We start from the raw sequence: 25,234 nt of genomic DNA on the forward strand, positions 1-25,234 counted from the left end.
GCCAGGCGTGCGGATGTGCCGCGGGGTTCCGGCCCCCACCCCCACCTGCGGGTGGAGAATCAGCGGCTGGGCGCCGGGGTCCGCTCGGTCCTCCCCGCTCGGCGCCCCTTGGCCGAGGGGCGGGGCTCCGGGTGGGCGGAGCCTCCTCTAGCGAGCCAATGGCGGACTGGGGGCGGAGGCCTGCGGGCGGGCGCGCGGGGGCGGGGCCGGCGGGCGGCGGACCAATGGCGGCGGGGGGCGGGGCCGGCGGCAGAGGCGGGGCCGGCGGGCGGCGGGCCAATGGCAGCGCGGGGGCGGGGCGGCGGGCGGCGGGCGGGGGCGGGGGCGCGCGCGGAGGCGGCGGCGGCGGCGGCGGCGGCGGCGAACAAAGAGGCGGCGGGCGCGGGCGGCCGAGCGGAGCCGAGCGTAGCCGAGCCGGGCCGAGCCGGGCCGGGCCGGGCCCAGGAGCGCGCGGGCGATGCGGGCGGCCAGGCGGGGGGTGGCGGACCCCTGAAGCCCGCGCCCCCGGGCCAGCGAGGGAGCCCCGCGGCGGCGCGCGCCCGAGGCAGCGGCCCGCCATGGCCGGGGTCAGCTACGCGGCGCCCTGGTGGGTGAACCTCCTGCACCGGCTGCCCCACTTCGACCTGCGCTGGGAGACCACCAGCAGCCAGTTCCGGCCCGAGGACACCGACTACCAGCAGGTGACGCGGCCCCCCGGGGTCGGGGGTCAGGACCCGGGGTCCGGGCCTCGCCATGCCGGAGTCTGGGGGCCCTCGACCCCCCCCACCGCCATCGAGGGTCTGGGGGGTTCCCCTCCCCGAGGGTCGCCGCCCCCGTCCCCCTGGAGGGTCAAGGCCTCCGCCTTCCCCAGGGTCCTCCTGCGTCCTGGGGCCCCCCTCCGTGAGCGTCTAGAGACCCCCGTCCTGCATCGAGGGTCCATGGCCCTCCTGCAGATGCTAGTCTTCTCCCCTGGTGTCACTTGGGCCCTCCCTTCTGGGGTCTGGGGGAGCCCCCTGTGCCAGCTGTCAGCCCCAGCCCAGGCCCCTGCCCCACTCCTGGGGCAGCCCTCACCTGTGGCCCTGCAGAGCCCCCAACCCACAGGGGCCCAGGGCTCTGAGACCCAGCTGATACCTGAGAGTACTGGGTGCAGCCAGGAGGGGATTCCTTGCTCCCTTCCCCCCGGCTGGGGAATCCCACTCCCTGCCAAGATTTTGGTGGGTGAGTGAGCTGGGCAGGTGCCAGCCCTCTGTGGCTGGCCGTGACCCCCGGCTGGGTGGCCAGGCTGTGGGGATGCACAGTGCTGTGTGTGCGGTGGTGACACCTGGCCTGCCTAGAGACCCGGCTGCCAGTAGCCCCTGAGGAAGGAAGGCCTGACCACAGGGACACTCAAGGTGGGCCTCAGTCTGGGAGTCTGGGCAGAGTAGGGGGCAGTGGGAGCCTCTGCAGCCTTCTCCCCAAGGGACCAGGCTCTCCCAGTAGAACCCGAGGCCTGGGGTCATGCCAAGCCCAAGCACCAACCCCCCCCCCCCCCCCCCCTTTGCTTGAGCCACTGTCATTTGAGTGCAGGGCAGGGGACCAGGCTGTGGGCATTTCCTTCCTGCCTGGGGATCCGGATTCCAGAAGCCCCATGGCAGGGATGCCTGGTCACCCAGAACTCCCCCAGAGTGCTTTCTCTCCAGTGGTCATTGCAGAGCCCCGGGTGGAGTAGATCAGCCTTGCTTGTCAAGATGGCCTGGGAATCCAGGATTCCATGATATGATCACACCTCGCCTTTGTAGAATTCTGTCTTCTGTGGCCACCCTCATCTAGAAGATGAGAATCGGAAGCAGAGAGCAAGGGCACCATGGGCACCCCAACTCTGCAGAGGAGCCCACCACTCCCAGCTTCAGTGCTCACCTGAGGCCTGCCCCCCACCGCCCCACCCCCAGCTCTGCTGATTTGTTTCTAAGCAGATTAGAAAGGGGGCCAAGGATTGGCCCAGGCATGCCCAGAGACAGCATGATTTTTATAAAACTCAACGCCCACATTCTAAAAGCCCAGCCCTGGGGTGCCGACCAGTGTGGGAACAACACCCTTCTGTGCTCCCAGGGGCTTCCATATGTCATGGCTCTGTCACGTCCATGTCCATCTCCTGGCTCCCGCGGGCCAGGGGCTCTGCTGTACTTAGGAAGTTCTCTGCCACTTCTCAGTTGGGAAGCTCTCGGGTTGCCCCTGGGGCCACCTGGGGTGTCTGGGACCTGCACAGAGCTGGCCTGCTGGCCTGTAGGCGGCACCTGCTGTGGGCCAACCTCCTGCCCTCTGGGGCTCCTGGGACACGTTGTGGGGAAGGGAATGAGGGGCCAACGCTTGCAGCCTGTGGAAGCCTCCAGAATGGTAGCCAGCCCCCCAGCTCAGCCTGACCCCCTGCAGGGCCCTGTGCCCCTAAGAGGTCCCTGGTGTCTTCCCCCAGCCTCTGTGATCACTGTTCCCTCCTCCGCTGTGGGAGGGCTCTGACTCACTCTCCTGCCTCCTCTCTGTGGAGCAGAATTAGCCACTGAATAATTCACGGCGTGGAAACCAGCCTGTCTCCATCCCCCGCCGCCTCCGCTCCTGGCTGGGGGCTGTAGAATGAGCCAGGCCTGGACATACATCCTGCCCCCTGCCCTCCCATGCTGGTGCTTTTGGGCAAGCATTTGACCTCTCTGATCCTTAATTGCCACATCCTGAAATCTGGGCTGGCACACTTTTGTGGGGTCACAGTGGGGAATGCAAGGGCCCTGTGTTCCTGCTCCATTTTTGGTTGCAACAGACAGAGCTCCCTTCCTGGGTGGCTGGGCCATGGGTCGGTGTGGGCGGTGGCCTGGAGCCCCTTCCTGCCTCCCCTGATGCAGTATTCCTAGCTGTGAAGGGGCAGCTGTTCCTATCCCATTTCCCACTGCTGGGTGGTGGACCCCTCATCGTCCTGACCTAGGCACCCCCTCTTGGCCTGGGAGCCTGTTATGCCAACCCCCACCTGGGCTGCAGCTGGACCCCTTGTGAGCTGGGTCCAGCTGGGGAGGAGGGCTTCTGCCTCCTGGACTGCCCAGGGGCAAAGCGCAGCCCAAGTCCAGGGGAGAGACCAGCTGTTGCCTTTCTTTGCTATTTCCTGCCCCCACCAGCCACTGCTGGGAGCCCTGGTAAAATCCACTGGAAAACCCCATAAGCTAGGTCCTGATTTGAGGCACCATGTGGAGCTATCACTAGCCCTTTCTCTCGCAAGCCTGGGGTATGAGGATGGTTGTCACCATTGTACAGATTAGCAAACTGAGGCTCAGAATCACATGATGAGTAGGTGGTAGGAGCCAGAGTTGTCCTGGGAGGGTGGGGGCCTCCTGGGTCCCCCTCTGCCACCCCCTGCAGAGGTTAGGAACAGTTCCAGGGCTATTCTGAGGACTCCCAGAGCCCTGGCTGGCTGTACACTGGGGGCTTTGGAGCCTCTGCAGGAGCAAGGATGGCATCTTTCTAGGGGATGAAGGTGTCAGGCTCCCCTGTTCCCAAGACTTCCATTCTGCAGGGGAGGGGCTCCCTGGCCTCTGCATCCATCTCTTAGGGGCCCGTGACGTTTGCTGAATGGACAGATTACAGGAAGGGTGCTGCTGTGGTTTCTGTGGGGGCTGATGGGATCTGTGAGTGGACAGGTAGTGGAAGGAGGCAGAGAAGCTTCTGGGTTTGGTCTGTGCTACCCCACCCCCCACATGTCTGCCAGGAAGGTCCACTGGCCTTGTTTCCTTGGGGTTGGGCCCAGAGCCCCCCGTACAAGGGGCAGCTGAGTGGATGGGGACTCTCATTTTATGGGGGGCAGTGGGAGGGATTGCAGACCCAGAGGAAAGAGGAGACTGGTGGCCGCTCAGCTAAGCTGAGCTGGCTGGGCCCCATGTCTGGGGGCCTGATGTGGCTTGAGGCCAGTCTGTGCCTTGATGAGGTGATGGTAGGGCCTGTCCTGGCTTTGGGGCGGTGTCCCAGAGCCTTCTTTTCAGGCTGGAGACTGGGGGCCTGGGTGCCAGCTCTGTTGCTTCCTATTTGTGTGACCTTGGGTGGGACCAGCCATCTCTCTGGGCTTCCCTTGGACTCTCCACACCCCCGTGTCCTCAGGCAAAAGTCGACTTCACTCTCTTGGCCCTTAGCCTCTTTTATCTCTTATTCTTGCTTGTTATCTCTGCCAATTCAGGGGCGGGGGTGTGGGGGAGCGGCTGGAAGCTATGAGGTGATGGAGGGGTCCGGACAGGGCCTGCAGGAGCTCAGTGGTCAGGGAAGGCTTCTTGGAGGACATGCTACCTGGCCTGCCAGGCTGTGAATGCCCAGAGGACTGGGACTTGCCTGGAGCCCGGCATTAAGTGGACACCGGCCTGGCTCACTTTCCAGGTCAGATGGTAGCATTTACTTCAGGTTTGCCCAGAATGTGGGACCTATTTCCTGTTAGAACCCTGAGCTCTGGGATGTTTCAGTTGAGACCCTAAAGATAAGACTGAGGTAGCCATGCAAAGACCTTGGGGAAGCTGGTCCTGGCACCAGGACCAGCACATGCAAAGGCCCTGAGGCAGAGAGAAGCTTCAGCCTCAGCCCCAAAAAAGGGAGTCTGAATATCCTGCCTCAGGGGGTAGTGAGCACTCAATGCCCGGAGGTGTGTGAACCCAGGCTGGGTGGCTGCTCAGAGGGCCTTTTGGAACTCTGGGTTGTATGACCATCAGGCACCAGTGGTCTCCTAGCTAACACCACAGCATCTTGGTTAAAGCCGTGACTCAGGCAAGGTCAGCCACGTACCTGACTGTAGGCTGCCTGTGTCCCGTGGGTGGGCTAGCCCTGTTGTCACCCTTCTCGTTAACCCAGAGGTTAGAAAAGTGTTTGTCGCCTGCCTTCTCATTTACAAAAATTGTAAACATTCATGGGACATTTGGAAAACACGAACAAGCATGAAGAAAACAACAGAGAGCCCCTGTGGCTGGATTTTGTCCATGCAGGTATCCCGTGGGCCAGGTGTCCCCTAAAACTGGAGTCACACCATATGCCCTTATCATCACCATCTTTTGGGCCATTTTGTTGCCCCTTGGTTCTTGGTGCCAGCGTCCCATGGTTATGGCCAGGATGCTGAGTGGTGGCAAGACCAAGTGTGACAGAGCTCCCCGAGGAGTGAGTGGAACATTCTAGAGTGCCCTGTGCATAGACAGAGCCGAGGAGCTGGACTTGGGGGATGTGATAGTGGGGGACAGTGTAGCCCTGCTGGGACAAATGGACTGGCTGTTTCCTATTTGGTAGGGGGGAGGGGGAACTTGGCCTTTGGTTACCTCTACGACCGAGTCCACACCCTGGCAGTGGTTGGGGGAGGTGGGTAATGGGAAGCCTGGCACATCCGCCGCTTGGCATTGGCATAGGATCCATTGTTAGGCCTTTTGGGGACTCCTGGTTTTGGAGGGCCTGGGGATGTGGTGAGAAGCTGTGTCCCCAGCACTGTACTGTGACCCAGGGGACATGCAGGGAGGGACACCAGCCGTTTCAGCGCTGGCTGGGGGCTCTTGGGCAGGCTTTAGGCAGGCTGTACTGTGGCTCTTAGCCCAGGCTGCAGCCGATCTGCCAGAAGGGGCTCCTGCTGTTCCTTTTCCTAAGCATTTCTCTGGGCAGCCACATAGCAGCCCTCGGGGCGGGCATCGTGGCCTCTTTAGAAGCAGAATCGAGGCCACTGGCCAGCCAGCATCGGTGGGCTAGAAGATGTGGGCAGGCTTGCGCTCCAGCCTGGTACCCCCATTTCCGTGGACTCAGCCCCCATGCAGAGACTCCCTGGGTCCCCAAGCAGGGGCCAGTTCTGGGGAGCTCAGCGGGTGTTGGGACCGGGCCCCCTCAACCACAGGCAGCTCTGCTGAGTCTTCGACTGGGGAAGAGGAACTGAATCTGCAGCCCAGGGACTGGGTCACAGATACAGGAAATGTCCCCATGTGGCCCCCCCCAGGAATTGGGACATGTGACCAGGCTGATGGTGGGTGGAGCAGAATCCCAGGAGTGCATGGCTGGACCCGTGCCTGGCTCCCGGAGTCTGCGGGGAGTCTGCCCTTAGCCCTGTGCTGGGCCAGCACACACACATGGCCCTCACATGGCTCTGGGGGGCCTCTCGTGGTCTTGGGAAGGACTCAGACCCATAGACAGGCCATTGCAGCTAGCATGGTGAGGCTCTGATAGGCACACACTGGGCCCTGTCGCCCAGAGCAGGGAGTCACTCGTGCTATCGTTGGTGGGGGCTGCTTTCCAGAGGGTGCCCCTGAGCTAAGGTCCTAAGGCGGGGCCTGTAAGTGCCAGGGCCTGCCTAGGGTCCCTGCGAGGGAGGGAAGGGATGACGCATGTCTGCAGAGTTGTGCTGCTGCCTGCCCAGCAGGACTCCTGGGGGGTCCACGCACAGCAGACATCTGCCGAGGCAGCGAGTGTGCTTCACACTGTGGAGGGGGCTGTGAGGGCTTTGGTGGGCCTTGGTCAAAGGCAGGCCTCAGGCCAGTATCAGGAGCAGGATGAGGGCTGCAGAGAAGGCGTCTGGATGTGGGGTGTGCCCCCAGGAGCAGGACCAGGTAGAGAGCCCAGGCTGTGCCAGGGTCTGCAGGTGGCCTGGTGGTTATGTGCCCAGATGGACTCGTGCACACACACGAGCCTGCACATGTGGGCCACCGTCAGGCCTCAGCTGGCGTGCCCCTTCCACTCCCCAGAGGAATCTGGCTCCTGGCTGCATCTGAGGCCCGTGGCCTAGGTCTTAGGGGTGGCCATTGGAGAGGCGCTTGCAGAGAAGCCTGGGGAAGAGCAGAGGACTTTTCTGGGTGTCATGTTGGGAAACATGTTAGAGCACCAGGACCAAAATAGATGCCCTCACCCCGGGGAGGGCAAGCTCTGTGCCGTGTTCTTCTGTGTCTGTTCACTCCGTGAGCTCATGTGGCCTGGGCAGTAGGAGAGCAGGCTGGAGGGTGGCAGGCAGGCAGGGTCGGGGTTGGGGGATGACCCACCCCCTCCCCTGTGGGGACATGAGGGCTCAGCTGCTGCGTGTCCATGTGCGGCCTGGTGCTCCGGGTCTCAGCCCTCAGCCCTCAGCCCTCAGCCTGGGGGGACAGCCTTGGACAGACAGCTGGGCCCCTTCTGGGCTCCTGCTTGGCCGGCCGCTGGCTGTGCTTTCTCCAGGATGGCCACGAGCTCACCGTCATGGAATTCGTGAAACCCAAGCCCAGCACAGTGGAAAATCTGTTTTTAATTTCTGGTCGGCATTTGGGAGCCACAGCCAAGTGTGTTAGAGGGGTGGGGGGCTGCGGGCCGAACAGCCAGCCCGGCGCCCAGCTCTGCTGCATGGCCAGAGCCTTCGGCACCCACTTAGCCTGGCCCAAGAACTGAGAGGGGCCTTTTCCGGAGCTTTCCTCAGGAGGCTTATGTGGGCTTGGACCCTGCTTCCTGTGTCACTGAAGTGCACGGGCCTCCAGCATCCCTTCTGGCCTCAGGCCCCTGGCCTGCAAGGTGGGTGCTACCCCTCCCCAGGTGGTCTAGGGAGCAGGGAGTCCATGCGTGAGCCAGAGGGCCAGCCCAGGGGAGTGGGCAACATTGTGTGGTGTGAACCCTTTCCAGTGAGGGACCCCGGACGTAGAGGAGCCATGGCAGCAGCCCAGCTCAGTGCCCATCCCTTGGCTCAGCCCAGACCCAGGCTCCAGCCGAGGCACGTTTGGGTTCCTGGGTGGTACCTTGCTGGCCCCTCTCGTGCCACGGGCAGTGGTGGGACGTCAGGTTTGGTTCCACCAGCCTGGGCTGGGGTCCTGGCTCCGTACCTCCTGCTGTGTGATCATGAGGGTTCCTGACTCCCTGAGAATACCAGTCACCCCTGGACTGCCGGCCCCCACGTCTCCCTAGCCCGCGAGCGCTGGTGCCTGGGTGCACGTGACTTCCCACAAGGAGGCTGGCTAAGGGGGTGTGTCACTGTGGGTCTGGGATTAGGGGGACCTGGAGGCCCACACATCCCATCAGAGCCCCAGGGAGGGACTTCCAGGGGGGCAGGGGTTCCCTAGCCTGGCTGTTGGCAGTGGTGGTCCACAGGGGGATTGACTGTTTGGGTCCCTGTCAGGAGCAGTTGCCGAGGGCATGAGGCTCCTCCCTGGGGAGGTGTGTAGGGAGACGGTTCATCGGGGGTTCCAGTGTAGGTTCCACAGGTGGCGTGCTCCCATGCAGGCTTGTGTGCGACTACTGCTGGGCTGTCTGTGTGCAGATGGCACATGGGTGTGCTGCCAAGGGCCCTGTGTGGCTACCCTGGCCTGGTGGCCTCTGGCACATTGGGGTGGCCCATGCTGACATGAGCCTGGTGTTGCACACGGGTGGGGTGCACTGACAGGCCATGTTCAGGCCAGTGGTGAGGCTGAGCCTCCAGTTGCAAAGCTCTTAGTAAGGTTTGGTGGCATGCCACGGGCCCTCCCCTCACGGGGCTAGCGTGGGGCCCCCAGTACCCTGACTGCCAGCAAGCCTGGGGCTGAGCCAGGAAACATCCCCCCACCCCACCCCCACCCCCGCCCCAGGCAGGGAACCAGTTCAGGCTCACACAGAGAACAGCTGCTGCCCTGGGCCCCCTCCTACCCCTGCTCCCCCACTGGGGCTGGGGGCTTGGGTCCCTCAGTGGGCCTCAGACCTGGGCCAGGGTAAGGCTGTAGACCCCCAAGCTCTGGCTCACTGGGTGTGTCCAGAGTGGACGGGGGCCTTGGCAGACCTCAGGGCATGCAGGAGAGTGTGTGGGCACAGGCTGGGGTGGAGGCTGTGCTCTGGAAGGGGCTGCGGGAGCCTTGAGAGGATGGGATGGTCCAGGGCCCAGAAATGAGCTGTGGGGCCAGGAGGGGTGGGAGGGCCACGCCGAGTCCTCGCTGCCGGCGCCCGCCCAGAGCCCAGTGCGTTCTTAGCGCTTCAGGCGGCTGGCGGCCAGCACTGTGGCCAGCGGTGGGGATCCGGGCCCGAGCATCTCACCTCGCCTGACCGAGTGCTGACATCACTTCCATCACAGATGGAAGATTCCATGTGGTTAGAGCCCAGATGCTGATCAGACATTTCCCATTCTCTCTTTGAATGGGCCCAGGGGAAGGGGAGGGGGGCCAGGGGGAGGCGGGGCTGCCCCTGGGAAGGCCGGCGGAAGGCTGTCCTCTGGGAACGTGGCCTTAGGAGTCAGGGGCAGAGGTCGTGCTGGGCGCCCCCGTGCCTGGCTCGTGCCCCCAGCCAGCGACAGGCTCTGCACGTTCACCATGATGGGCCGGACCCCAGTGCCCTCCTGTGTGATCCAGGGCGGGGGCAGGGGTGGGTTCTGGTGCATTCCTTGGGGGCTGAGGGAAGCTGTTGTGGTACCAGCCCCGGAGCCTGACTTCCTGCCAGAGAGAGAGCCCCCAGCCTCTCAGACTTTCGGGGTGGCGCGAGGGGCACGGGTGAGCGACCCCTGTGTGCCAGGTCTCTGTGCTGGGGTTGGGGGCACTGCCTCTGCTAGACCGGTGAGCTTCATGAGGCCTTTCCAGCACTGTACTGGGGCAGGCCTGGGCAGACACACCCAGTGCAGAGATGATAGAAACAGGCTCCTCATAGTCAGGGGGCTTCTTGGAGCTGGGATCCTGGCTGTGTGGATGCCTGGCTCCCAAGGTGCAGTGTTACAGGGGGGACGTGGGGGCAGAGGGGCACCGGAGCTTCTGACTGTCCTTGCCTCCAGGGAAGCCTCTGGAGAGTACCCGGCTCTGAGCCCCAGAACATAGGATCACCGTCCAGCCTGGCTCTGGGGTTCCTTGGGCAGTGGCCCCAGCTCCTGGACCCACTCCGTGAGACAGGCACGGGATAAGAGTGTCCTCTGCCACCGTGGCTGTGGCAGTGATGCCCCCAAGGCGAGCAGCCTTCCCCACTTGCCAGTTGCTGCAGGTATCCCAGCACCCAGATGCTTGGGAGCCCCTCTCCCTACCCACGACCACAGGGCCACTGTTCCTGCCACTGCTGGGGAGATACAGGATGACACCATCACATGCATATTGTAAGTCTGAACGTGGGCGTGCACATCTGGGAATGCATGGGTGTAGATGTTTGAGTGTGGATACATATGTGTGAGTGTGCATGTGGGCACAGGTGTGTACATGCTCAGCTTGTCCTTGAGCAGCCCTAGACACCCCCCCGCCCAGCAGCCTAGGTGCCCACTCTCTGCCCCCAGCCCCCTAGGACCCTAACCTTTCCTGGGTGACCCCTGTGGCGGGGCTGAGTGTGTGCAGAGACTAGCTGCTCTAGTCCTCACAGTCCCCCAGCCAGGAGAATCATGTTCCTGTCTGCAGTTGATAGGTGGGGACACTGAGGCACAGAGGTCAGAGTCACTGACTCAATGTCATGTCTTGAGCCAGGCTTGGTGCTTTGGTTCCCAGGGAGCTGGAGTGCCCCCTGTGGGCATGAGTTTTAGGGTGGCTGGGGAGGACCCCTCCCTCGTACCTTTGTCTGGCAGTGGGCGGTCCTGGGCCTTCTGGTGGCCAGCCAGGGGTGTCTTCCCCTCGGTCTTGGCTCCCTCAGTCTTGGCTTTCCCTCCGTCTTGGTCTGGGTACCAGCAGGTCTTGGGTGACCATGCCATAGACTAAGAGGGGCCCAGCTGGGCTGCCAGGGGCCTTCTCCCACAGGAGAGCCCAGGGGGTCTGGTGAATGCTTGTACCACCTCACAAAGGCAAAAGTGGGGTCCAGAGAGTGGCAGGGCCTGGCCGGGGACCGCACAGGAACTCTCATGTGGCAGAACTGGGCGCCGACCAGGGGCCTCCCACGCTTAGCTGGAAAGAACGAACAGGTTTCTGGTTCTGCATTTTAATTATAAAGTTAGTACAAGTGTGTGGTTAAAAAAAAACAAAACCAAAAGACCCACAACAACAAAACAAACCACGATCAAAGCAGTAGGAGAGGACCCAAGGAAGGTACCAGTGTGATTCTCACCCAGAGAGACACAGCACCCTTCCCTGACCTCCTGGAGGAGGACGCACCCACTCAGGGAGGTGCCCAGTCACTGTAAATCACAGACCTGCCCCTGTGCGCTTCCCTGTCCTGCTCTCTCTGGTTTCTTGGGCCCACCTCATGTCCAGCAGGCGCTGTCCCTGCTCCCTCTGCTGGGTGGCTCCAGGGGCTGTGAGTGAGATCCGTTGTGGACCTGCCAGGCCTGGTACCTGCCATAGCTCCCAAAGGAGCGGGGAGCCCAGCCTTATTCCAGGTGTGATGTCTCACCTGGCTGGTGGTGCTATCTTGCCTCAGTTTTCCCATCTGGCAAATGGGAATGGGTGGTCCTGACACGCCTGAGGCAGTGTTCTGGGCCTGCAAGGAGCTTGCTGGTGAGTCATGATGACAGTGAGGGCTGAGTGGGCTCTCAGGACTCCAGCGTGGGTGCCTCTGGTCCCAGCTTCCCCACCTCAGGAGGATGTGTGTCCATGTGTGTATTTAACCACCTGCTCCAAGCTTGCTGTGTTCTGGACATGGTGGGTGGGGGTGGTGGAGGTTCAAGCAAGACAGGAAGTGGTGGGGTGGCAGGGTCAGGGTCAGGCGACTCCACCCAGCTGGGCCAAGGGACGTCTGTTAGAGCAGAGGGTGGCCTCCAGGGGGACTACCAGCATGGGCCAGGCATGGGGCTGGTGGGCACAGCCACAGTCTGGGAGCCAGGGTTGGCAGGGCTTTGACGGGGGGTTCTTTCTGGGTGGGGGTGTGGTGTGGTCTTTGGGGGCTTGTGGGAGGAGAGGAGCCTGCAGGCAGGATGGAGAAGAGGTGGCAGCATCAGGACATGGTGGCAATGGAAGCGCAGATGTCCCCTGTGAGCCATGGCCCCAGGGACAGTGCTGCGATGTGCCCTTTGCCTCTGACCGGGGAGGAGGCAGTGGGTGGGACCCGTGCATGGGAGGGCCAACCCCTGGAGACATGCTCTTCCACTCTAATGTTAATGACATCCGGTGCTGGGTGGGGTGAGGGCGGGGCCTGATAGCAGGACTGTGAAGGTGACCCCCCTCCCTGACTGGCCCTTGGCCCTCTGACAAGCCTTTGATTCCTGCCTGGAGACTCCTGGCTGTGGCCTGGGTCTTACCAGTACCGAGTTACCATTGTGACATGAGCGCCCCTGACCTCCAGGAGCCTTAGGCTGATGAGGGGGCGCTGACTCCAGCTTGGATGCAGGGGTGGCCAGGGCCCATCAGGCCCTCCTGCCAGGGCAGAGGTAGTGGGCAGCTGCACCCCCAGTCTGAGGGAGGGACAGAGGGCGCCAGCCCCCAGTGACCATGGTCCCCATATGGAAGGCGGGGCGGCCAGCAAGGCCAGACTGTGACATGTGACTACAGCCTCATGGTGCCTGCAACCCTGGTCTTCCCCAAGATAGGGCCCCCATCTTGTGCCTCATGGTGGGGCGTGGGGGCAGAGGTGTGAGCCCTGGTTAGGTGGGAGGTGGGAGGCCCCCCTCAGGTGTCGGGGTGGGTAAGGGATGGCGGGCCTGGTGGGAGACCTGTGGGAGCAGCGGGCTCCTGGGAGTGCAGGGAGTGCCATCCTGCCTCTGCTGCTTGGCAACCATCTCTGGGGAGACGGCTGCTGGGTATCAGGGCCTCTGTGGCTGAGCCTCTCTTCCCAAGGGGGTGCTGCAGGAGGCAGGTGGGCCTCCCACCCCTCAGGAGCACTCCAGGGACAGCCACATTGCTGAGTATTCAGACATGGGGAGGGAGGGTGTGTTCAGGTCCCCCCAGGCCCAGGGAGGGCAGCTGTGGGGTGCCTATTGGTTGCACCCCAGATCTGATGGCCCCTGTGGGGTGGATGCTACTATGCGTTGGACCTCGTGCGTGGCACTTACTTGCCTCCTGCCGTGAGTTTCACATGGTCAGGCCCAGCCTGCATCCCTGTTAGATGGTCACTCCCATGCCAACAAAGCATGTATGTGAGTAGAGATCCCAGAGGGGCTGTGATGTAGGAACATGGCTTCTTCCTCCATATCTCTGAGGGCAGTTTCTTTCCCGGCGAAGTGGAGGTGACACACTGGGCCAGGCAAGAGGGAGAGCAGGGTGCCCAGGGGAGGCCAGGCTGGCATGTGTTCCAACAGAGGGAGGCCCAGCCCGGGGCGGGGCCCACAGTGGGAGTCCCTGCTGGATCAAGTCAGCCCCTTCTTTTTTTTTTTTTTGGTATATAATGCAATTTATTTCTGCCAGGAACAAACCGCCCCTTGGTAATGGAAGGAAGGTATGATGGTAGAGGCTAAGGGAAAGTCACATCTTTCTCCAAAATGTTGCAGCAGATGCAGCTTTCTTGTGGGCTACTTGAGAACTACAGAATTTCTGCTATTTCACTTCTGCACATAGTGAGCTCACCAGGCTCTACTAATAATAAGATGACTTGGCACCACTTGGCCTTGGCCAAGTTGACCTGTGGGCATACATTTCTGGAAAGTTAGTAACTTTTTGACAATATAATCAGGACTTTATTCTAAAATCTATTTTAATAATCATAGATGAGGTAGAAAATATCAGCCAAGATAATAAGTCTGTTAATAAACCCAAAGTGAGACAAAAGCTTTTAAATTTACTTAGCATGTTCATAATTCTTAGGAAAGTTCAAGTCAGCCACGTCCATGGTGGTGCCCACCTCCGTGACAGGGGGGTGCTGCAGGAGGCATTTCCTCCTCCCCTGGTGATGCCCGGGGTGTGGCCAGGGAGTTCAGGGCCCTTCGGGCCACCCAGGGCCCAGGGGCTTGTGAAGGTGGCCAGATCCAGAGCAGGGTCCAGGCTGACGGTGAGGGCTCTGCTGCGTGCCTGGCCCTACCAGGCGTGCCCTCGCTGACACTCTACCAGTCTCTTCTGAGGAGAGGTTGCCCCCTTTATACAAAAAAGAAAGCAGGCTCAGGAGGTTAGGGGCCTTCCTGGGCCGCGTGGCCATCTGCCCTCCTTCCTGGGTTTGGTCAGAGGCCCCGGAATAGACATATCCTGCTTTGGGCTCCAACGCGGAGGGCACAGGGCCTGGAAGGACCCCATGGCCATGACCTCCTGGACCTCCAAGTGTAGCTTGGTTCCAGTCCTGATGGCCAGTACAGGGTTAAGGACGGGGCGTCCGTGGGATCTCAGGCCTGCTCAGGCCAGCCACCCAAGCATTGGGGGGACGGCTGGGTGGGAGTGTGCTCGGGTGCCGCGTTAGGTGCAGCAGAGCCCGGCAGGGGGCCACACCTCCAGCGCCTCCCCACCTCCCACAGGCGCTGCTGCTGCTGGGGGCCACCGCGCTGGCCTGCCTCGCCCTGGACCTCCTCTTCCTGCTCTTCTACTCCTTCTGGCTGTGCTGCCGGCGGCGCAAGAGCGAAGAGCACCTGGACGCCGACTGCTGCTGCACCGCCTGGTGCGTGATCATCGCCACGCTGGTCTGCAGGTGAGCGCGGGCCCTGGCCCGCCAGGTGGGGGCGGGCCTGACAGGCCGGATCTCCCCAGTGCAGGGCGCCCCGCCCTCACGCGCCCCTCCCCCCTCCCCCCACCCTCCACCCTGTCCCAGCGCCGGCATCGCCGTGGGGTTCTATGGCAACGGGGAGACCAGTGACGGCATCCATCGGGCCACCTACTCGCTCCGCCACGCCAACCGCACAGTGGCAGGGGTCCAGGACCGCGTGAGTGGCCGCCCGGTGGGGAGGGGGCCCCGTGTCTGCGTGTGTGAGCGAGGGGTGGGTGTGTGCGGGGGGACAAGCGGGGAGCCCGTCTGTGCCCGGGCTCACTGGCCGCTGGTCCGGCGCAGGTGTGGGACACGGCAGCCGCCCTGAACCGCTCGGCGGAGCCTAGCCTGCAGAGCCTGGAGCGGCAGCTGGCTGCGCGGCCAGAGCCCCTGCGTGCGGTCCAGCGGCTGCAGGGCCTTCTTGAGACGCTGCTGGGCTACACAGCTGCCATCCCCTTCTGGAGGAACCCCGCCGTGTCGCTGGAGGTGCTGGCTGAGCAGGCCGATGTCTACGACTGGTACAGGTGCGGATGGCCCTCTTTTCTGCCCACGCAGGAGAGGTGGACCTCCCTGGGCTGGTTGGGGTCAGAGCTGTGGTTTGGGGCCTAGTTCCCCTGGACCCCTGGCTATTTCCCTCAGCTCTGCCCCTGCGCTAGCTCCGCCCCTGCAGTACCACCGCCCCCACCCTCTGTGCCCCACCCACACCCACCATGTGCCCACAGGTGGCTGGGCTATTTGGGCCTTCTGCTGCTTGACGTGGCCATCTGCCTGCTGGTGCTGGTGGGCCTCATCCGCAGCTCCAAAGGCATCCTGGTTGGGTAAGTCTGTGGGCGTGAGGGGCAGAGGGGCAGAGGGCAGGGGTGGGGTACCCACAGCACCATCTTCTAAGTCAGCCTCGCCCTCCCCCATCTGTGCAGCTAGCCTCAGGTCGGCCATGGGGAGCCTCTGACATTCCTCCTGTGTCCTGGACCTGTGCCCCTGTGGTGCGCACATCTGCCCTGCCTGTCCTCAGTTCCCACTGGGCTCCTTGCCCCTTAAGTCTGCACATTGTAACCCAGAGGCCACTTAGTCATGAGGACACCAGAAGGCCCAGCTGGGGGCTCTGTCTTTGGCCTGGAGGCAGTCTGGCAGCAGTCCCTGCTGCATCACTTATTCAGTTGGCCACCTTGGGGAGGTGGCTCACTGGGATGGGGAAACTGGAGCGCAGGCCCAAGGGACCCAGGGATGTCTGACCACCAGGGCACAGCCTGCATTGGAGGGGGGCGGGGGGTATGAGGAGCAGCGGGGAGGCCTGAGTGACTGGACCAAGGGAGGCAGGTGAGGTCAGGCCTCCAGTAAGGCAGGGGCCAGCAAGAACCCTGCCTGGTGGTTTGAGGAGGCGCCCCGCAGGGTTTGAGCCCCATAGGGTCTGGCCCAGGCTACCAGGTCCCTCTGGCCACGCCATGGAGAGCAGGGTGAAGGCCAGGACCCATCGTCTGCTAGAGGGAGGGGTAAGCAGGAAGATTGGCCCTCCCTGGCCCTACCCTGGGCCCTACTCGAGCCCAGCCCAGGTAGGAGGGAGATCATCTGTGCCCAGCCTTCGGGTCACTCTAGCTAAGGCCAGACTGCAGGAGGAGCAGCCCTTGTGTGGGCAGACCCCTAGATGTTCCCAGGATGCTGATCCTCTGGCCTGCAGCCACTCTAGCTGTAAGGGTGCTGACTGGCTTTCTTTGCCCCAAGGGTCTGCCTACTGGGGGTCCTGGCCCTGGTCATCAGCTGGGGCGCCCTAGGCTTGGAGCTGGCCGTGTCTGTGGTGAGTGGCAGGGGGAAGTGTGATCTGGTCTGCTTGGCCTAGGCATGGGGTTGGGGTGGGGAATGTCACACTTCTCTCCCTTCCCACCCTCCCCTGGGACACTGACGTTCCCCATGGAGTAGGGACCTTTCCATGGGCACGCAGCAAGTCGGTGTCTTCCCAGATCCATATTCTACCTTCCTGGGCTGAGAGCAAACCCAGGGCCCAGGCTCTATCTGTGAGAGCTGAAGGTTGGGGGGCCTAGCTTGGTCACCCCATCTTCCTTGCCTGCACCCATCAGGGCTCCAGTGACTTCTGTGTGGACCCCGACACCTATGTGACCAGGATGGTGGAGGAACACTCGGTGCTGAGTGGGGGTGAGTCTGCAGTTATGTCTGAGCTGGCACCCCCCCACCCCCGGTGGCCAGGCTGAGGAGACCCACCTGAGTGAGGCCAAGGCATCCTCTCCCTCATGGGCTTTCAGTCTGGGGGAGGCAGGACTACCGTAGATGAGGAGGCTAGTGAGTGAACAGGAACACCTTCTGTGGGGGGGGGGGTGTGCTCTGAGAATGATGACAGGTGCTGTGTGAGGCCAGAGACAGTGGAGCATGGGATGCGGGTGGAGGCAGGTGACCAGGGGGCAGGCAAGGCAAGTGATGACAGGCTGTTTCAGAGCAGTTGGTGTGGCTTGCCAAAGAGGTGGCATTAAAATTGAACCAGAGAAGGCTATGTGTCTTATGCAAAGGCCCTGAGGCAGAGACAGACTTAATGTGTTTGTAAGGCAGAAGATAGACTACCTGGGAAAGGAGAGGATGGGGAGGCTGGCAGGCAAGGTCGAGGACAGGAATCTGAGCTTAATCCTGGGGGTCCGTTGGAGGGTGGGAAGCCCAGAAGAGACCTGATCCAGGATTGGATTGCCTTTTAAAAGCTGCTTTGGGCTATTGGAGTGCCAAGGAGGTCAAGTAGGAAGGCAGGGAGGCTGTCGTACTCCTCCAGGCAGGAGATAGGATGCCTCCAGCCAGCGGGGTAAGAGGTGGATGGGGATGTGCTGTGAGGCAGCATGTTGGGGCACCTGGAGAAGCAGAGTGTAGGGAGGGAGCAACCCAGGGCTCTGCTCTCTGCCTGAGCCACTGTCGTCATGGGAGCCACGGGGGCCACGGACGGAGGAGGTTGCCGGGAGCGGGTCTGGGCCATCCCAGGAAGCAGGTACATGCAGGACTCGGGCTCAGGTGCAGCCAGAGCTGGAAGGTGCTCAGCTCATCAGTTTGCCCTGCTGTGTGTGTTCCTTGAGAGAAGGGTAGAGGGGCTGTCTCCGTGGGGACAGGGGTTCTGAGTAGCCTTCAAATGCTGGCCCTCTTGGGACCATCTTCCCCTCTTTGCCTGAGAAAGCCACAGGGAAGAGAATATGGGCTGGCTTTAGCTTATCTGGTTAAAGGAACTGGTTCCACCCAAGCCCGAGGAGGCCCCTGGAGGGCAGGTTGTCTGCCCCCCAGTGGGGGAGGGGTGGGCCTGCTGTGCTCACCAGTGTCCCTGGCCTCCCCAGGTCCTCACTGCTCAGGACTCTTAGGTCCTTAGCAAGCTCGAGCTGCCCCCACCTCAAGTGAGTGTGGGCTCCCACCTGCAAGCCACAGGCCACCCCTCCCAGAGCCAGGCAGAACCACGGCCAGCGTGCTGGCTCCATTTACAGGTGGCCAAAGTGAAGTGGGTTTCACACAGGCTGGGTGGGAGCCCAGGCCAGAGGGGCGGAGTGTGGGAGTGTGGGAGCTGTGCGAGAAGCTGCCCGGGCTGTGGGAAGCCCTGTGCCCAAGCTCCTACTCCTGGTCCCCATCTTGCACCGGGCACTAGAGGGCTCCTCCCAGAAGGGAGGTGCCTGGAACTCCAAAGCCAGCATCACTGCCTCAGGCAAGAGCCCTGACCCCACTGGGGGGAGGTGGGGCAGGCAGACAGGGCTTCTCCCCCAGCTCCAGCCAGGCTCGGGTCTCCCAGGGTTCTCAGAATCAGAATTGTAAGTGAATCCCCATTTTCAAATGTGAGATGCCAAATTGACATGTTTTAATGGGGAGACAGGCCACCTGAGTCCTAGGCCTCCTGGCTGCAACACACATGTCACATCCCCTCCTCCGTGGGGTAATGTTCTGGCCTAAGAACTGTTATTCTGCCCTGGTGACCCAGGAACAGATGCATGCCTAGGTGTCTTCTGACCCCATGTCCACCCCTGGTGCCCTGCCTGCTGCCCCAGAGGGAAGGGAGGAAGAGGGCTGCCCCCCGCAAGGCAATCATGCGTGCTGCAGGGACGCCGCTTGGAGCAGAAGGGTCTGGGCCCTGGGCCTGGGCTCTCTGCAAGCCACCTCCCCTCTCACACATCTTCGAACACACACAGGCACAACAGACAGATGCACGTACCCATGCACACGCGTGTCACACACATGTCTACGTGTGTGCAGACACACATGCAGACCTATATAGAGCTACAAAATTACATACCAGTGTGGACACCCACACACGTGTGCCTGTGTGAGCACACATGTGGGCACACACATAGACACAGGCATAGCACACATGGATGTCTGGCCTCACACAGCCACCTTGACCTCTGTCCACAGACATCCTGCAGTACTACCTGGCTTGCTCGCCCCGTGCCTCTAACCCCTTCCAGCAGGTGAGTGCCCAGGTTTCTCCTGCCCCCAGAAGACCAAACTGGCCCTGACCCCCACAGCCCAGATGTCCGCAGCCCCCCAGTCCCTCTCTCAGACCTCAGTAGACCCCAGGACCCAAGGCGCCATCAGGGACAGCTGGATGAATGCCATATTGACCTCATTAATTGCCCCTGCGGTTGGCGCCCTGATGCCCTTAGTGTAAGCCCCTTGGGGTAGACTGCTTAATGCCCCCCAAATACCTGGAGTTTCTTTCATTTCTTGGGTTGCCCTTGGCCACCCTGCAGGGCAAATCCAACTGTCTTTGGCGACTCAGGGATGCCTCATTGTGGGAGGGAAATAACTGGACAGGTGTCATGGTGAAATTTGGGGGGAAACGCTTTGGCCCACTGCCTGTCTCTCCACATGGTTGCGTGGCCTACTGGTCCTGAAAACCACCTGCTCTGAAGATCATTTCGGTGATCTGTGTTATCTCTGGACACTGGGGAGCTCTGTTCTCTAGGCCCACAGAGTGGAGTGCCTGGGGCTGGCCTGAGCCCCAAGCATCTCAACCTGGCTGACCTGTGTGTGGGTGGGGCCGTGGGACCGGGAGCCAGTGCCCCACCCCTCCTGAATCAGCCTGCCTCTCTGTGGAGCAGAAGCTGTCTGGCAGCCACAAGGCGCTGGTGGAAATGCAGGACGTTGTGGCTGAACTTCTGAAGACGGTCCCCCGGGAGTACCCGGCCACCAAGGTGAGTGGGCGGCAGGGTGAGCAGGGCTCAGTGCAACACCTGTCCCGGTGCCCCAGCTCAGGCTGCTCGTGCTGGGACCTTGCTGGGAGTCCTTCCATGGAGAGGCTTCTCCTCCTCCCCTTCATCTGTGGCCCTGGGGGCTTGGGAGAGGTTTTTAAAAATAATTCTGTTCTTTATTTGAAAAGTAATACAAACTCTTTGAATTTGAAAAAAAGAACATCAAGGGAACATGGGGACAGATGTAGGAACAAAGTGAAGTCCACCCCCGGCCCATGGGGGCTGTTCCGGGAACTGGAGAGGTGGCAGCTTTTCCCCTGAGGTGTTCTGGGGCCTGAGCACTTGGTCCCATACATCCGTCCATTACCGTGCTCCTGACAAAACTCAGCCTCCTAGGAGGTGCCAGTCTGCCTGTGGGGGTCATCCCGTGGGAATCATCCCGCGGTGGTCCGCCTGCAGGAGTCATCCTTGGGATCATCCATGGGGATCCACCCATAGGAGTCATCCTCAGGGGATCATCCATGGGGGTCCGCCTGCAGGGGTCATCCTCAGGGGATCATCCCTTGGGGGTCCACCTGCAGGGGTCATCCTCAGGGGATCATCCCATGGGGGTCCACCTGCAGGGGTCATCCTCAGGGGATCATCCATGGGGGTCCACCTGCAGGGGTCATCCTCAGGATCATCCCATGGGGGTCCACCTGCAGGGGTCATCCTCAAAGGATCATCCATGGGGGTCTGCCTGCAGGGGTCATCCTCAGGGGATCATCCATGGGGGTCCACCTGCAGGGGTCATCCTCAAAGGATCATCCATGGGGGTCTGCCTGCAGGGGTCATCCTCAGGGGATCATCCATGGGGGTCCACCTGCAGGGGTCATCCTCAAAGGATCATCCATGGGGGTCTGCCTGCAGGGGTCATCCCACAGAGGTCACCCTGTCGTAGTCATCCTGCAGGGGTCATCCCACAGGGGTCTGCCTGTGGGGGTCTGCCTGCGGGGGTCATCCTATAGGGCCTGCCTGGTGCGCACACTGCCAAGTGGGTTGGGCACCACCCATGCGCACTGCTGACCTCTCAGACTTCTCTTGTGACCGGCTGGACCTTCTGCAACAAACTTCACCGAATTTAAGTTAAAAAGATGCACATATACATACATACATTAAAACTCCTTCCTTTTCTTTCTTGTTTCTGTCAGGGCCAGGGCATCCTCTAGGTGTTTTGTGAGTGGGTGAGTGGGTATGTGGGTGTGCTGTGTGCTGTGTGGGAGTACCACGCACAGGGGGTGTAGACCACAGGGATTTACTTCCTTACATGCTAAGGCTGCAAGTCGGGGTGATCAAGACCAGGCTCAGGCTGGGCTGGCTTCTCTCGCAGCCTCTCTCCGTGGTATGTGGACGCCTTGTTTTCCCTGTGTCCCCGCGTGGCTGTCCCTCTGCACATGTCTGTGCCCTGACCCCTTCCTCTTACAAGACCTCTGTCCTGTGGGGTTAGGGTCCCCCTGATGACCCGCTCTTACCTTAATTACCTCCTGAAAGACCCCACCACCAAATAGTCCCATTGTGAGGTATTCAGGGTTAGGAATGCAATGTATGAATCTGGGGAGGGGGTGAGAGGACGCAATTCAGCCCCTAACAGTGAGTTAGGTCATTCTGAGGCCCATTTCAGAATCACAGGGCGCCCTTAGAATACACACCGTAACCTGCAGTGTTGGGTCCTGTGGCTGGTATTGGAGGAACCCTATCCGCCCTGGAGGGTTTCTGGGAGGTCATCATTCCATGGAGAGGGTGTGCACAGCGGTGCCCGTAGACACACAGATGCACAGATGCACACACGCACACTACAGCATCCAGCTATACAGAGCATTTGGATGATGTTTTGTCACCTGAAATATCATGAAAAATTTCCCTTTAACTGTCCCTTAAAGTAGAATTTTTAAAACACCAGGGCCCCCATCAGGAGATAAATGGGTATTTGCCGCTGCTCCCCTTCTGACAGGCATTGGTGGGTCTCACTTTGCCCACTACACTCATGTCCTCAGCAGTGCCCCTGAGCCCAGGACCCAGACTACTGCTGTCGTTTCTAGAAGACCAGGGTCCGTGTGCCAAGACTGCAGGGTCAAGGGTGGTCTTGACAGCAGGGTGTGGGTGGACAGGCACCGGAGGGCTCTCAGGGGACCTGTGCCTGGCTCGAGTGCCCCCTCTCGACCGTGGTACTGACCCTGTGTGCTATGTGTCCCTCCAGGATCCCCTGCTCCGAGTCCAGGAGGTGCTGAACGGCACAGAGGTGAACCTGCAGCATCTTACTGCCCTGGTGGACTGCCGTAGCCTGCATCTGGTGAGAGCCAGCCTCTTGAGAGGGTGCAGGGGGAACAGCTGGGGGGCGATGTGCGGCAGGAGGAGTAGCTAGGGGGGTGGGGGTAGAAGGGAGCAGCTGGGGACAGGGTTGCAGCTGAGGTGTTGGGGGAACAGAAGAAAGCAGCTGGGGGTGGAGGGCAGAGGGTGTAGCTGAGGGGGTGCAGAGGAAGAAGCTGGGGTGTTGGGGGAACAGCAGGGAGCAGAGAGGAACAATTGGGGGATGGGGACTTAGAATGGGAGCTCACCAAGGGCTGGTGGGTCCAAAGCCCAGACTGGAGCCAGCGGGGTCCAGGCTGCCAGGAGCGGGCTGGACTGAGGCTCTGGCATGTCTCATCTCACCCTCCCTTCCCCGTCTCTCTCTTGGTCTCTGTGGGCCGTGCTGTCCCCGTGCCGTCTGGCCTCAGGACTACGTGCAGGCCCTGACGGGCTTTTGTTATGACGGCGTGGAGGGCCTCATCTACCTGGCCCTCTTCTCCTTCGTCACAGCCCTCATGTTCAGCTCCATCGTCTGCAGTGTCCCCCACACTTGGCAGCAGAAAAGGTGAGGGACTCAGCGCTTGCCCCAGGCCATATGGCATGGAAGGTGTTTTAGGGACGTGCCTTCCGGACACCCATGTCTTAGTCCCCAGGGACAGGAACAAATGCTTCCTCACCTCCTGACACTCTGTAAGCCTCTGTAGCGCTCTGAGGCTGGCAAGTCCGAGGGGAGTAGCCCCGTTTCACAGATGGAAAACTAAGTCTAGAGGAGCTCCCAGCCCAGGTGACATACAAGACCAGAGCAGGCAAGTGGAGCCAGGTCTCCTGCCTGCTAGTGCTGGCTCCGTGCATCATGCCCCTCCACTCTTCTGCCCGGCTCTCCTCACAATGTCTTGTCCGTCTCCGTGCCCCTGGGTGCACATGTGCAGGGCTTGTGGGTGGAAAAAGCAGCTATCCAGCTACAGGGACCTGCAGCTTCTACAGGGAGGGTCCAGGTGGCTGTGGCCTTCGTGGCCCATTCAGCTGGGTGACCAGGATGGCAGCTACCTCCTATGGGGCTGTTATGTCCTGATCTTTGATGTGGGGGTCCTGGCAGCCCCTGCCTCAGTCCCCCTGATCAGCACTGAGTTGAATGGTATATGGAGGAGCCAGGCCCCTTCCCTTGCTTGGGCCCTTACACTTGATCTCCCAGACTTACCAACTCCTATTGGGCTGTGACTTCCTATTGGGCTGTGACTGCTTCTTGGTGGCCCAGCTCTGATAACAAGTAGCTCAGCTCAGATCTCTTCCTTCTGTCTGGATTTCTACTCTGTTGTATTCTGTAGTGATGCTGTCAGTGGTGGTGTTGGTGATCATGATGATGAAGGTGATGGTGATAATGATGGTGGTGGTAATAATGATGATGATGATGATGGCAATGATGATGATGATGATGGTAGTGATGATGATGGTGATGGTGGTAGTGATGGTGTTGATGGTCATGATGACGGTGATGGTGGTGGTAGTGATAATGATGATAGTGATGGTGATGATGATGATGATGGTGATGGTGGTGGTGGTGGTGGTAGCAGTGAGGAATCTGGTAGTGATGGTGGCAGAAATACTAAAGATGGCAGCTCTAGGGAAGTGGCTAAGAGAACAGACCTGGAACCACATGGCCTGGATTCAGATCCTGGTTCTGCCTTTGCTTATTGAGTGACCATGGGCAAGTCGCTTAGCCACTCTGGACCTCCATTTCCTTAACTGTAAAATGGGGGTTGTAAGAGTATACCCTTCTTGGAGTCAGGTAGACACTAGATGAACCATTGCGTGTAAGGGCCCACCCTTGGGCTTGGCTGGTAATTGACCCTCAACCAGTTGCTACCCCTATTCTGTTTATCTCACTGCAAGGGGCCCAGAGAGGAAGGCCCTCTGCTCAAGGTGACCCAGCTGGTGGTTGGGAGGTGGGACGTGAACCCAGGCCTGGCTAACCTGTGCCATCACCACCAGGCAGCCTGGCCATAAATCTGACCTGGGAACAGGCAGTTCATGAAGATCCTTGAGCATGCCCAAGGCCTAGCTCCAGCTTCTTGCCTCGCTCTGCAGTAGCCTGAGCAGAGAGGATAGAAAGCCAGAGCACAGCAGAGCAGGAGGATTGGGCTCAGGCCACCCAGAGGTGCAGGCTGGGACCTGCAGGGCCAGAAGAGGGCACCCCTACCTCCAGGCCCCCAACCGCTTCTGCCCCCAAGGAGGCACTGCACTCCCTTTCCCTCAAGGCAGACAGCATCCCTGTGCACAGGCTGAAGGTCAGGGCCCTTGGTACCCCCGACTCACAGAGGACGAAGCCAGGGTGACTTGCCCACAGTGCCATAGGCCATCTGTGACCAAGCCAGGATTGGAACAAGGTATATCTACATCCAAGCTGACCCCACTCAGGTGTCCTGGCTGGCTGCCCTGGGCCAGGGTGTGAACCTGTGCCGGGTGTCCCTCCTTGCAGAGGCCCTGACGAGGATGGGGAGGAGGAAGCGGCCCCAGGGCCAAGGCAGACACACGACAGCCTCTACCGTGTCCACATGCCGAGCCTGTACAGCTGTGGCAGCAGCTATGGCAGTGAGACCAGCATTCCAGCTGCGGCCCACACCGTCAGCAATGCCCCTGTTACCGAGTACATGTGAGTAGCATCCGGAGCTGGAGGTGAGGGAGCAGAGCCAGGCAGACCTGGGCCCTGGGGTAGGCGTGTGGAGCTCAGAGTGCCCAATACAGCCAAGAAGCTGTGGGGGTGCCGGGGCAGGGGCCTCAAGACAGCGGGGTCACATCAGAGCTGGGCCCCCCACTGGGGCTGCCAGGGCTTGGTGGGGGGTCATCCAGGCAAACCTGTGTTGTGGCCACAACAGTGAGGCCACTCGGTCAGATGGAGGCCCTGTGTCTAGGGTGTGAGGGTGCCGTGGTGGAGGGCCTGGGGCCAGCCATGTGGCGGGCAGGCTTCCAGGCTGGGGGTGGGCTCCAGTGGGGCTGAGGCAGGCAGGTGGGCCACTGAGCTCTGGTTACTCTGCCAAGATCACGGGCACCCCAGGCACTTGACTGTGGGCCACATGCAGGGAGGCAATGAGAACGCCCAGGGCCAGAGGCTGCCAGGCAGAGCAGGGTGGACATGGGGTCCACCTGGCTCCAGAGTGGCCTCTGACCAGCGCTGGGACTGCCGAGGCTGGAGCCACTCACGGCCCCTCTCCCCACACCGCAGGAGCCAGAACGCCAACTTCCAGAATCCACGCTGTGAGAACACCCCCCTCATCGGGCGCGAGTCCCCGCCGCCCTCAGTAAGTCCCAGGCCTGGTGGGTGGGGGGCAGGCCTGAGGGGGGCGCCCTGCTGC

At 61.2% G+C, this 25,234-nt stretch overlaps 1 protein-coding gene across 2 annotated transcripts in view; it reads left to right on the forward strand.

Moving 5' to 3' along the window:
• The first annotated feature begins 511 nt into the window (after nucleotides 1-511).
• The window catches only part of TTYH3 (tweety family member 3), a 30,063-nt gene continuing 5,340 nt past the window's right edge, over nucleotides 512-25,234 (forward strand). The window contains exons 1-13 of one of the 2 annotated variants that reach the window (XM_038539619.1): nucleotides 512-680; nucleotides 14,183-14,352; nucleotides 14,473-14,584; nucleotides 14,710-14,930; nucleotides 15,129-15,224; nucleotides 16,126-16,198; nucleotides 16,479-16,554; nucleotides 18,781-18,836; nucleotides 19,470-19,562; nucleotides 21,796-21,888; nucleotides 22,313-22,449; nucleotides 24,361-24,534; nucleotides 25,105-25,180. In XM_038539619.1, coding sequence (XP_038395547.1) covers nucleotides 558-680; nucleotides 14,183-14,352; nucleotides 14,473-14,584; nucleotides 14,710-14,930; nucleotides 15,129-15,224; nucleotides 16,126-16,198; nucleotides 16,479-16,554; nucleotides 18,781-18,836; nucleotides 19,470-19,562; nucleotides 21,796-21,888; nucleotides 22,313-22,449; nucleotides 24,361-24,534; nucleotides 25,105-25,180 — 1,500 coding nt within the window. In that variant the 5' untranslated portion in view covers nucleotides 512-557. The remainder of the gene's footprint in view (nucleotides 681-14,182; nucleotides 14,353-14,472; nucleotides 14,585-14,709; nucleotides 14,931-15,128; nucleotides 15,225-16,125; nucleotides 16,199-16,478; nucleotides 16,555-18,780; nucleotides 18,837-19,469; nucleotides 19,563-21,795; nucleotides 21,889-22,312; nucleotides 22,450-24,360; nucleotides 24,535-25,104; nucleotides 25,181-25,234) is intronic. The other variant, XM_038539618.1, reaches the window with a different exon arrangement.

The sequence above is a fragment of the Canis lupus genome, chromosome 6, assembly GCF_011100685.1.
Source record: "Canis lupus familiaris isolate Mischka breed German Shepherd chromosome 6, alternate assembly UU_Cfam_GSD_1.0, whole genome shotgun sequence".
Taxonomy (NCBI): domain Eukaryota; kingdom Metazoa; phylum Chordata; class Mammalia; order Carnivora; family Canidae; genus Canis; species Canis lupus.